Source organism: Myotis davidii, unplaced genomic scaffold, assembly GCF_000327345.1.
Source record: "Myotis davidii unplaced genomic scaffold, ASM32734v1 scaffold214, whole genome shotgun sequence".
Classification (NCBI taxonomy): Eukaryota; Metazoa; Chordata; class Mammalia; order Chiroptera; family Vespertilionidae; genus Myotis; species Myotis davidii.
In genome coordinates this window covers 1,629,985-1,642,399 of record NW_006285782.1, presented here as the reverse complement: position 1 = coordinate 1,642,399, position 12,415 = coordinate 1,629,985, and the positions used below count along the sequence as shown (strand labels likewise).

At 52.0% G+C, this 12,415-nt stretch overlaps 2 protein-coding genes across 2 annotated transcripts in view; one reads left to right on the top strand and one right to left on the bottom strand.

The window, feature by feature from the left end:
• Positions 1 to 10,219, top strand: part of WDR91 (WD repeat domain 91) — a gene marked incomplete at its 5' end in the record, with an annotated part of 29,084 nt that extends 18,865 nt beyond the window's left edge. The window contains 8 exons of the mRNA XM_015559402.1: positions 267 to 489; positions 1,551 to 1,701; positions 3,198 to 3,292; positions 3,432 to 3,600; positions 4,984 to 5,092; positions 5,883 to 5,995; positions 7,266 to 7,463; positions 9,675 to 10,219. Coding sequence (XP_015414888.1) covers positions 267 to 489; positions 1,551 to 1,701; positions 3,198 to 3,292; positions 3,432 to 3,600; positions 4,984 to 5,092; positions 5,883 to 5,995; positions 7,266 to 7,463; positions 9,675 to 9,839 — 1,223 coding nt within the window. The remainder of the gene's footprint in view (positions 1 to 266; positions 490 to 1,550; positions 1,702 to 3,197; positions 3,293 to 3,431; positions 3,601 to 4,983; positions 5,093 to 5,882; positions 5,996 to 7,265; positions 7,464 to 9,674) is intronic.
• Positions 1 to 12,415, bottom strand: part of TMEM140 (transmembrane protein 140) — a 25,625-nt gene that overhangs the window by 5,191 nt on the left and 8,019 nt on the right. The gene's annotated exons all lie outside the window — the stretch shown is intronic.

Here is a 12,415-nt window from a genome sequence, read left to right as displayed (position 1 = left end):
ATTAGATAAGATTATGTATAACAGGATATTGTAAAAAATAGGTTACAAAATTTTTATTAAAATGTTTCTTACATACTGTTATATTGGCTGGGCCACAAAAATATTCATTGTGGGCCACATGTGGCAGCCCATGGGCCTCGAGTTTGACATGCTTATTCTAGACCCACAATCACTGAGAGCCTCCTGCAGTGTGCTGCAGCCACAGATGTCCTGCAGCGCGTCCCCGGATGTGGTGGGTAGCTAGGCCCAGTGCAGACCTGTCACAGATGCCTTTTCCCTACTTTGCTTGGCACAGTGTGCAGAGAAGAAACCTGAAGCTTGCGGCCCCGAACCAGAGCCCTGTGCAGAGCTCCACGTGGAGGCGCTGGAGACGCTGACGCGGGCTGCCTCAGCAGGCCCTGAGGGTGGAGGTGTCCGCTCCGAACAGCCGTTCATTGTGCTGGGGCAGGAGGAGTACGGGGAGCACCACTCCTCCATCATGCACTGCAGGTGGGTTCAGGTGGAGGCGAGGCCCAGCTAGGGGAAGCTCTAGCCAGGTGGGACTGGTCTCCCTGGGAAGCTGTGCATGAAGGTGTAGCTGGCAGGAGGTCTGAAAGTGGGATTCCTGAAGGACCATTGTCACCCTCTGGGTGTGGGGTGTCCTGCTCAGAGCTGCTGTAGCCCTCGTCAGCCTCTCTGAACTTTCTAACCATGGGACTCCGAGTTTTAGGAACAGCTGCCTTTTATTTGAACTCCCTAAAGCTCATTCAATTTTAATTTGCTTTATGTTGGTAAATTTATTTATTTATTAAAGAAGATTTTTTATTGATTTCAGAAAGGACGGGAGAGGGAGAGAGAATCATTGATCAGCTGCCTCCTGCATGTCCCACACTGGGGATAGAGCCTGAAATCCAGGCATGTGCTCTGACCAGGAGTCGAACCGTGCATGGCCTCCTGGTTCACAGGTGGACGCTCAACCATGAGCCACACCTGCCAGCCTGTGTTGGTAATTTTAGATAAATACAGGGCAGGGCAAAAGTAGGTTTATATTTGTGAGCACTTGTGAACACAGAGTTTACTCCCCTGTTATTACTTATTGATTATTGTATTATTTTCCAACTGTAAGCCCACTTTTGCCCCACTGGGTACTTACCATTTATAAGTTTTTCTTGCACATGGTAAGAACATGACCTTTCATGAAGGGACCCTCCCAGATGTAATGTTCAGAGGGGAGGTGGGTCCCTTGTTCTGATGGGCCCCAGAGCCGAGTGCAGGAGGCTCTCCATCTCCATCCACCGAGCACCGAGGTCAAGGCCCAGTGTGTCCTGCCCACTGCTCTGCGCCCAGTGTTTACCCCAGGGCTCAGCACATAATGGGTGCTTCATAAGAAATTCTTGGACAAATGAATGAATGAATATTTCTAGAAATACTCCACTGGTCATTGGAGTGTAGGCATTTCAGGATTGTTTTTTAAAGCAGTCAGAACGTCAGAAAAGCAACCATCTGAACTAGCTGAAGAGGAGGATGGACTACGGCAAGGATGTTAACAGCTCCCCTCTCTTTTGTCTCAGAGTGGATTGCTCGGGGAGGAGGGTTGCCAGCTTAGACGTAGACGGGGTCATCAAAGTGTGGTCCTTCAACCCCATCATGCAGACCAAAGCGTCCTCCATTTCCAAGTCACCACTGCTGTCTTTGGAATGGGCCACCAAGCGGGACCGGCTGGTGAGTGAGATGCCTCATTGCTTGCTCTGCAGTCTGTGAAGAATTCCCCAGGGCTGTCCACCGGTGGTCAGGCACCACCCCCCATGGCGACCACACAGCCAGGACTGACCCTGTAGACTCCTGTTTGGGGTGGGCAAGGAGGTGACAGGATGAATGAGAATTGAAATGAGACTGCAGTGCAACCTGGAGAACATTCCCCAGTCAGACGGCCAGGGTGCCTCCCTCTGTGGTGGTCTGGCTCGCTGCTCTGTCTGGGGAGAGACTGGCTCACTTCCTGTTCTTCCCCATCAGTCCTGCAGCTGTCCAGATTCTAACAGCCCTCACAGACATTCTCTGCTACTCCCTGTGTTGGGCCCAGAGGAAGCGACTGAAGCTGGTGGGGGATGGTGCCCTACTTGGCAGTTCCCATGGGTCTGATTGCCTCCAGGAATAGTTCAGTGTTATTTTTTCCTTCTGGACTTTAATGTTTGAGATAGACTTTGTAGTTAAGGAGGTAAAGTTGATTTGTAATTTTTTCTTTTATTCCATTTTGAGGGGATCATAGCAGGCAACCCGAGGGGCAAGCCTCTTTTTTTAATAATTTTGACAACTGCAGGCATTTTGGTTATGGTACAAAGGCGTCAGGGCATACCCAGTGATAATTTGCCAAGTGATGTAGGTGATATTCCTGGGGATACCCTCAGACCTGCTTCTGGTGCTTTCTTCTGGTGGTACTCATTGTCTTTGAAGCTTTTCACCAAATAAAATGCAGGTTCCTGAAGGCAAGGATAGCTTCTTCTAATTTTTCTGGAGGCCTTTACTGGCTCAGAGCCAGAGCTGTCCCCAGACAAGCAAAGGGGGCCCAGGCGCCATGATCAGCCAGGGCGGCACCCACGGAGGTGGAGAAAGATTAGGAGGGAGAAGGAAGGGCTGGAAAGCTGGGATTTAAAATGGAAAGAAAAGGAGGAAAGAACAGAGGATCTCATTTAATCAGCCAGAACCTTCCCAGGTATGTCTGGGGTGATACATCTCTCCCATCCACAGATTCTTTCTGTGGTTTTACTGCTGTTGGAGGTCAGCTCTGATGTCTTTATTTAATTTTAATTTATGTATTTTAAATATATTTTCATTCATTTCAGAGACGAAGGAGAGGGAGAGAGATAGAAACATTAATGATAAGAAAGAATCACTGATCGGCTGCCTCCTGCAAACCCCCTCCTGGGGATTGAGCCCGAAACCCGGGCATGTGCCCTGACTGGGAATCAAACCATGATCTCCTGGTTCATAGATCGATGCTCAACCACAGAGCCACGCCGGTCAGGCTCTTTATTTAATTTTTAAATGAGATCCATTTTAGCCAGATATCACCTAAATTACCTGAATAGGTGGAAGGGACCCCGCCCCTGCAGCCTGCCCAGACCTCACAGGAGAGGGCCTGGGCCCCCACCACCACCCATGGTCCTGCCTGACCTGCCTGACCTCCTGTTCTTCACACCTCCCGCCCCTTCTCATTCCAGCTCTTGCTGGGCAGTGGTGTGGGGACAGTGCGCCTGTATGACACGGAAGCCAAGAAGAATCTCTGTGAAATCAACATCAACGATGACATGCCCAGGTGAGCTGGAGGCCGCTTCCCGCACTGTGCTCTGCGGCCTGGTCCTTTGCGGGGCCTTTTCCCCATCTCATCCTTCCGGTGGCCACGGGTGCTGACCCCGCCACATGGGAGTGCTGACCCCACCCCACGTGTGTTGCAGAATCCTGTCTCTCGCGTGCAGCCCCAACGGGGCCTCTTTCGTCTGTTCGGCCGCAGCTCCGAGCCTCGCTTCCCAGGTGGACTTCTCGGCACTGGACATCGGCAGCAAGGGCACGAACCATGTTCCTGGCAAGCTGCTGCTGTGGGACACGAAAACCATGAAGCAGCAGGTGCGGGCCGCTCCCGGGGGCCTCGGGCTGGCCACGCTCCAGGAGGGCACAGGGCCCCCGCTCCCTCCCTTCTGAGTCTCTCCCTCTCTTTGCTTTGGTCTTCTCAAACTTTGATTTGTGAGGAAACATCGAAGTGTAAGTGTTGAAGGGAGTAATGCTCCAGTGGGTAGGTTGCCAGCTGAAGAAACTCAGAATTGTGCCACACGTTCACGAGCCACACCGCCTCCGAGAGGGCCCCTGTGGCTTTGTTTAAGTTTGTTTTATATTTAAAGACTTTATTTTTGAGCAGTTTAAGGTTCATGGCAAAATTGAGAGGAAGGCACAGATTTCCGTCCACCCTCTTCCCCTCCTGTCTGCATCCCACCACAGCGTGCACTTGTTACACTCGCTGAGCCCATATTGGCCGCCATCACCCAGGGTCCCCCACTTACTGCAGGGTTCAGTGTTAGTCCACTACATTCTGTGGGTTTGACAAATAGGGAATGACATGCATCCACCATCACACGGGGTATTTTCACTGCTCGAAATCCTCTGTACTCCACCTGCCTTCCCCTATTCCCCCCTCCCCCCAACGTGGCCCTAGAGAGAGTAAATGATACGTAAACTCTCCTGTTTAAAGGACAGCAATGCTTCTTATTAGAATTAGTTTTGGTGCTCAGAAGTGGTGTGGCCTTTCTGTTGAAGTTTCCTGATGTTACTGGACCCTTGAAGAGCCCCTGTCTTACAGGTGGCTGTGTTCCAGGTGTTCAGTTTCTGTCTTTTTTTTTTTAAAAATATATTTTATTGACTTTTTACAGAGAGGAAGGGAGAGGGATAGAGAGCTAGAAACATCAATGAGAGAGAAACATCGATCAGCTGCCTCCTGCACACTTCCCACTGGGGATGTGCCCGCAACCAAGGTACATGCCCTTGACCGGAATCAAACCTGGGACCCTTGAGTCCGCAGGCTGACGCTCTACCCACTGAGCCAAACTGGTTAGGGCTCAGTTTGTGTCTTACTGCATCGTCTGTGAGGGAGTATATATTCCCACGTGGAGGTCTCCGGGTGTCAGGGCCACACATGAATTCTTGAACATGAGGCCCTGCCTGTCTCCTCCTCCTCCAGTTTCCTCATCTAGGCACATGCGTCTCACTTAGAAACGGGGTGCCTTTCTGGGCCCGTCCTCCCTCACCCTACACCAGGGGAGGGGCCATATCAGGCCCTCAAAATCATTTGGTCTAGCTCTATCTACCATCACAGCGTAAGGATGGACCATCACCAGTACTTTTATGTTCTCGTGTGCTTCTCCCTAATCTTGGTCTCCTGTCCCCTTTCAGACAGAACTTGTCTTGAATTTTGTTTATTATTCTCTGACATTTTAAAATTTAGTTTGTTTTCTCCAGCTCCAGTTCTCCCTGGATCCGGGGCCCATTGCTATCAACTGCACAGCCTTCAATCACAACGGGAACCTGCTGGTCACAGGGGCGGCGGATGGTGTCATCCGGCTGTTTGGTAAGCAGTCATGCTCGTGGCAGCCCGGGTCCCTCCGTCAACGTCCTGGGGAGAGAGTTGGATTTTTGCCAGCTGGACCAAAAGCAAAACCCCAGTTCAGCGTGCTCGTAACAGAACTTAGCTGTGGTCAGAATCTGCTGTCTTCAGAACCTCTGTAGTCACCTTGCACATGGTCCGTGTCATGGACACAGGAGGGAGGGGGGGAGCTTAGCAGTCCTTCCCTCGTGAGGTGTTCTGGCTGAGTCCTCGTGGCCTGAGTGAGACCCAGGAGGACCCTCGAGAGTAATGCCGTCCTGTCCTCTCGGTGTGGCTAGTTCCCCGTCCCCGTTAAGCGTTAGAACAGTGTGCATCGGAACCACCGGCAGCTGCTTAAAGATCCCCAGCCAGCCTGTCCCAGGAGGCCCGGAGTCGGAGGGCCGGGGTGGGGCAGGCACTGTGTCCGCAGCAGATCCCCTGGGGCGAAGTTCCAGAGGCCTCCTAGGAACATGTGTGTCCGCCCAGACTTACATGGGCTCCTCCCAGGGATTCTTGAACCTCACTCTAGCCCCCACGGAAGAAGCTTCTATCTGAGGGTTAAATAGAAGATTAGATGCAGTGGAGGAGAGAATTAGCAAACTGAAGCGGCCCATGACCCTTCCTCGGCAGGGCTCAGCTCGGGGCAGGGGAGGCCCTCTGCCTCAGAGCAGCTCCCCAAACTGGGCAGAAGGTGGGAGGTGTCTCCTGCCGTGGGCCAGTGCCTCCCCGGGGCCTGGGCAGGAATCTTAGCCTCGTCTCCGTCTCTTTGCCCCAGACATGCAGCAGCATGAGTGCGCCATGAGCTGGAAGGCCCACTGCGGGGAGGTGTGCTCCGTGGAGTTCAGCTATGACGAGAACACCGTGTACAGCATCGGCGAGGACGGGAAGGTAGGCGGGTGCAGGAACTTCCCTTCCCTGGCTTAGGCCTCTGGGAGCCTAGAGAGCACCAGAATAGCAGGGTGGGCTGGGTTTAGGTTCTGACCACACCTTTCACTCGCTGGGCCTCTCCCTGCCTCAGTGTTGTCATCTGTAGACTAGGGATGATAATAGTAACCAGTCTCACCAGATCTTTGTGAGGCTTCGAGTTCAGTGGGAGCTGCCATTCTTACGAAAGGGGGACCCATATCCTCCCTCCTGGTTGTAGCAGGTGAGGATGAACTGCATCCCACTGTACATGGAGCAGTGGGGTCCGGATTTGGGGCGGGATGTGCCCCGTGAGCATGGATGGGTAGAGTTTGCCAGGGGTCGGAGCAGCTTCCCAGAAGCAGTGAGCAGAATCAAGAAATGTAAAAGGCAGGTGGGAAAAAAGTAAAAACAGGTGCCCTTTGTGGATTCTCTCTGGAAAGATAGGTGAGGACCCATGGAAAGAGAGCTGGGGTGGGGTAAGCATACATGCTCTTCCTGTGTGCCCTCCTGTACCTTTTGGATTTTATCCTATCGACCTGTATTACCATTTGAAAATAGTAATTACAAAATGAATTCTTCATTTGAAAACTGCAGGAAGGGGGTTTTTAAAGTCAAGCCTGGCTTCCTAGTTTTTTGGGTGGGATTCTCAATTAAGAGGTGGTCACACGCAGGTAGCCTGCCCCAGGGGCAGGTAAAGACTTATAAATGCTGCGATACACGAAGCTAAATTCATAACTACACTGTGTTGTCCCGAACAACAGTAGTGATAGTTACTTGAAACATTCCTCGTAGGCCAGTGATGGCGAACCTATGACACACAAACTCATTTTTTTGGTTGATTTTTCTTTGTTAAATGGCATTTAAATATATAAAATAAATATCAAAAATATAAATCTTTGTTTTACTATGGTTGCAAATATCAAAAAAATTCTATGTGTGACACGGCACCAGAGTTAAGTTAGGGTTTTTCAGAATGTTGGCACACGGAGCTCAAAAGGTTCGCCATCACTATCCTAGGCTCAGGCCAGAGAGAAAGTCTGGACTTTGATGTGAGGGTGCTGACCCTTTTTCTAGAATTCCTTCCCTAAAAAGATGCTTAAATTGTGTTGGAAGGAGATGGGACTGGGGGGCGGGGGTGTCATCCCACTTCCTCTCCTGGCGGCCTGCGGACCCAGGGCCTCTGCTCTGGGGCCATCCCCCTGCTCTTAGGCCGTCCCCCTGCTGAGAGGCTCTGCTGTGCTTGTGGTTGCAGTTCATCCAGTGGAACATCCACAAGAGTGGCCTGAAGGTGTCCGAGTTCGGGCTCCCCGCCGACGCCACGGGCCCCTTCGTGCTGTCGGGTTACAGCGGCTACAAGCAGGTTCAGGCTCCCCGGGGCCGGCTCTTCGCTTTTGACTCCGAGGGAAATTACATGCTGACGTGTTCTGCCACTGGAGGCATCATCTACAAGGTACCTGGGGTGTGGTGGTGGGGAGGGAGCTTCCTCCGGAGGGCTGGGTGTGGGCCTCTTCCCCGCCCCTGCCCCGTGTGGCCAGTGCCGAAGGCCCCTTGCTGCAGGACTGAGTCAGCAGAGCGTGGGCAGAGGCGACAGCCTCCTCCTCTGCTGGCCCATCCGCTGTGCTTTGACGAGACCCTGCCCCTTCTCTGCCTCCCTTCCTTTTCTATAATAATACCTTTTATAAAAACTGTTAAGAAATGGGAGAAGGGTTGGGAAGCGTGTTGGTTTGGAGCAACACGCCCCAGACAGGTAAGTGCTTACGTGGTCTGTCTGAGTTACTCTAACTGGGCATAGACTTACTGTTGTATTGGAAGTTCCATGGGTCAAGGGCATGACAACCCATGGCTCAGACAGACCTGGCTGGGATTTGTCAAACCGTGAGGGAAGTTGTCCACTTTGTTTTGTCCGAGCTTCTCCGGTTCATGTACCTCTTTCTGTATAATTGTATAAGTTACAAATGTCCCCTGTTTTACTGGTATTATCAAATAGACAAGTGGTGAGGATTTGTGTTGTAGCCTAAGCGCATGTTTCTGGAACCAGGTGCCTTCCGTTCACAGCCTCCGTGTTAACCTTTGCCTGATGGTGGTGCTCACTCTGTAGGTGTGAAGGGCCCCAAGGTGGAATGTCCTCTGCTTGGGGGCTGTCCATGCCCTCCTTGCCAGGGCTCACCAGTCAGCAGACAGCATGATTTGGACAGTAGCTGTGTGGGGCCGCTGGCCGAGGCCTGACCTGCACACAGGGCACAGAAGATCTGGTCCTGCTCCCCTCGCCCTCACACGCACTTTAGAAAGAGCCACGAGCCCCAGCAGGGGGCAGTTCAGTGTTAGGGTTCTGAGAGGTGCGGGGGATCTGGGTCCTCAGGGAAGATCCTAGGAGGCAGTCTGTGGATCTGAGGCTATGGAGCAGGAGGAGGAGGAGGAGGAGGAGGAGGAGTTGGGAGGACAGGGATGCAGGCCTTGGTGAAGTGAGAGGAAGGATTAGTTTGGCTCCTCTTTTCCAAATTGTGATGCGTTGGGTGGCCTTGGCCCTCATTAGTGCCATAATTTCTGGTACTTGCTATTGGGAAATACTGTAAAGCTTTCTGTTTATAAGCCTAATTTTACTTTATTTTTTTTAAAATTGAGTTTCAGGTAGGCCATTCTCTGCTCTCTGTATGATTTTTATTTGTTGTATGTATGCTATGTGTATGTATATGTATTTTATTTTAAATCATGTGCCTTTGTCATTTGTCCTGATCAGTTTATATGCTTTGCAGTCAGATTTGCTCTATAACCAATTAATGAGTTAAAAGATTTTCCTCTGTATAATTTTTAAAATACCAATGGGGTCTAATTACTTAATGAATATAATAAACTTCAGATCCCATTTTTACAATTCGTGACTTTTAAAGATGTTTTCTCGTCCTGGCTGGTTTGGCTCAGTAGATAGAGCGTTGGCCTGTGGACTGAAGGATCCCAGGTTCGATTCTGGTCAAGGGCACATGCCCAGGTGCGGGCTCCATCCCCAGTAGGGACGTGCAGGAGGCAGCCTATCAATGATCTCTCATCATTGACGTTTTTATCTCTCTTCCTCTCCCTTCCTCTCTGAAATCAATAAAGTTTTCTCCACGAAGGTCGTATACTTCTTGTTCCCAGGTGGTATCTGTGGCCGCATTGATCATTATTCAGCTGGCCCTGGTTTCCCTTCCTTACTGCCTCTAACTCCTCACACCTGCACGAGTCCTGGCTGGTGCTGTGGGGTCGAGGGGAGCTGAGCTTGTACATTGATGAGGGCCTGCTGGTGCCAGCTCTGTCGGGTACTGCAGGAGCTCACCACAACCCACCCTCCTGCAGCTGGGATCCCTGGGGGAGCAGACATGAAACAAAGAATGGGAGCGGGGATGATGCTGGGAGAGAGCGGCCCAGGCGGTGCAGGGGCACTGGCCCCCAGCAAGTTAAAGGCAGCAGAGAAAGTTCCCTGCCTTTTCGAGTGTTTCAGGGACTTGTTTTTCACTTCAAATGAAGGAATAACTGTAGTCAGAACAATGAAGGTATTTTCTTGTCTAAGAAATTAAACAGGAAGGGTGGGCGTGGCAGCCCCAGGCTCGAGGTGGTTGGTGGAGAACATGGATGATTTGTGCACGGCGTCTGCTCACACCTCCTCCTCTCCCCTGCCCTCTTACAGCTGGGCGGGGACGAGAAGGTTCTGGAGAGCTGCTTGAGCCTGGGTGGCCACCGAGCCCCCGTGGTCACCGTGGACTGGAGCACGGCGATGGACTGCGGGACCTGCCTCACTGCCTCCATGGATGGCAAGATCAAGCTGACCACCCTCCTGGCCCATAAAGCCTGAGGGCACCCGCCCGAGGAACTTGCACGGAAGCCGTATCATCCCCGGGGGAGAGGAGACAGGAGACAGGAAGACGGGATGCTCCATTTCCGGCTCCCTGCCAGGGCGGGGAATCTTCAGGGAAAGGCTCTTTGGGGGCTCGGACGGACGCTGTGCAGCCTGGTGACTGGAGCAGGAGCCACCTGGAGGAGTGGCGCGTGTGCCCCGGAGACCGGCTTGCCGGGCGGGGCCCGAAGCACCCAGACGGCGGGAGAAGGCTCAGGCATTCAGACACTGCAGGTGAAGCACTGTGATGGCGGCCCTGTTGGCCAGGAGAGATGGACAGTATTTTGTATACATTTGCTCAGTTTCTTCTTTTTTTAAAAAAGAATGCTCTTGGGTTACCTGGTGTCCGTTTCTGGAGTGTGTGTGTGCAGCAGGGCGCCTCCCTTCACCTTTGCCCCGCAACAGGTCTCCCACCCCAGCTCTGCCTCCCGGCTGTGGAGCTGAGTCTGTGCGATGTTAGCTTGTTGCTTTGCTGTAGGAAGATGTCCTCTCTTCCGTTCCACTAGCTAAGGTTTGTGCTGTTCCTATTTCTTTGGGCCACAGACAAGGAATCCACAGCATTCCTGTCTCCCTGAGAGTTGGCGGCTTCTGTTACAGAAGCTTCTATGCACACCGGCAGAGTCTGAGGCTTCTGCTCCTGGCTGCCCTCTACCTGGTGGCTGTGGTTTCCCAGCACCTGTCATTAGTCCTCATTTAGCTTCATATCATTGAGGTTGTCTGGAGCCAGCCGCCGGCGCCCTCTGCTGGCGAGAGGACTGGATCAAGTTGGCCAAGTTCATCCTCGCTGTGTCCACAGCCCCGCCTGTGCCCTGCCTTCTGCTCCCTGCTCAAGGGTGGGACCTTGAAGAGTCCAGTGTTCTCACAGGTGAGGAAGAACGAGAGAAGGGCTCCCTTCTCCCACTTCCATTTCTATCTGCAGGGAGGCACGGTCAGCTGATCAGCCTCGTGGTAGGATTTCTTGATGGGCAGCCTTGTTGCCAAGCTGCTAGGAGTGGTCACTGTAGAGCCACTTTGGGCTCCAGCCCAGTCATGGGGTGCTGGTCTGGAGTAGGGGTACTCCCAGTTTCCTGCTTTTGGAAAACCATGAGTAAATTGGTATGAAAGCCTTGGCTCCATTCTGCTGGGAGTTTGGGGGAAAGCAGGGAGGTATGTGGCTCAGTTCTGAGAAAACACCAGAGACTTGGTAATAAGTAGTTACACCTTTTTACCGATTTCTATCCTGGTAAGCCTTCCTTCAAATGAAGAAAACCAAAACTTTTCCATGTGTAATTTTTCCCATCCTCTGCATTGAAACAGCAATCTTATTTATCTCCCACAGTGATTCTTCAGGTCGAGCATGTCAAACTCTCGGCCCGAGGGCCGCATGCCTCATTTATTTGGTCCGTGTTAGCCTTTGAGTTTGACATGCTTGCTTTTTAGGCTCCATTTTCCGGCTAATGAAAAGAAAATAGGATTCTATGGAGTCTCCTACTTACCTACTCCAAAACTTCTGTGAGGATCAAATGAGATGAGGCATGGGAAAACGCTTCACAGACATTTGGTTAAACTGTAAAATGTTTCCACCTGGCTGTAAAGCAAGTCGTGTTCCTGGGCTGAAGAAACTCCAAGGAGGCTAGTCACTAGGGAGAGGAAGCCAGGCGTTGCTACGTGACGTCATTACCCAGCGCCCACAGCGACTGTTTCCAGGCTGGGCTGTGGGCTGCATTTAGTGCCATGGGGTCTTGGCAGCACTGGCTGTGATTTGGTGGGGTGTCGCTCCGGGGGGGTGGCGGGGCCTGTGTCCCACTTGGAGGAAGCCGAGTGTTGGTTTGTGGGCGCCAGGTCTGCGGTGCTGTTTCTGTGTAAATGGCCAGTGCATGTCATGGCAGCTCCTGGGTTGAACGTCTGCCCCCTGGTGGTTAGTGTGCATCATAGCTACTGGTTGGACAGACACTTAGCCTTTTGTATATATAGACTAGCTGATTTGTGGTAAATCACATTTCCCTCCCTCCCCCTAATTTCTGATTCAAGGGGATTGGGAATCCACACTTTAACAAAGACCAACCAGCAAAACTCAAATGGAGCCACATTTGGGGACTGTTAAAACATTCTGTTAAACAAAAAAAAATTGACACTTGGTAGGGAACAGTAAGGCAAACTTTTCAAGGGGGGCTACTATAGTGGGGTTCTGTGGTGGGGGAGAGATTGGGCTCAACTCCCAATGCCATAGAGAAAAGTGGGAATTTATAGCCAAGGAGCAGGTTGGGGGTCAGTGGATGGGAAGTTACTAGGAGGAGGTAAGGGTGGATTCTGGCTCAACCGACCTAAACTGACCTAACAGGACTCTTGCCCAGGGCAATCTGGGTGATCAGAACCACCCCGGGGCCGGACGTGGAGGATCAGGAACCTCATCGGAGTCTAGGCCCTGGAGATCAGATATCGAGGGTAGGGGCCTCTGGCTAAAACCGGACAATGTGGAGATGAACACAGAAGCCCAAAGTCGGGGCCTAGCGGAGAAGAGTTCAGAGGAGCCGGATTAGGTTTGGGCAGGGAGG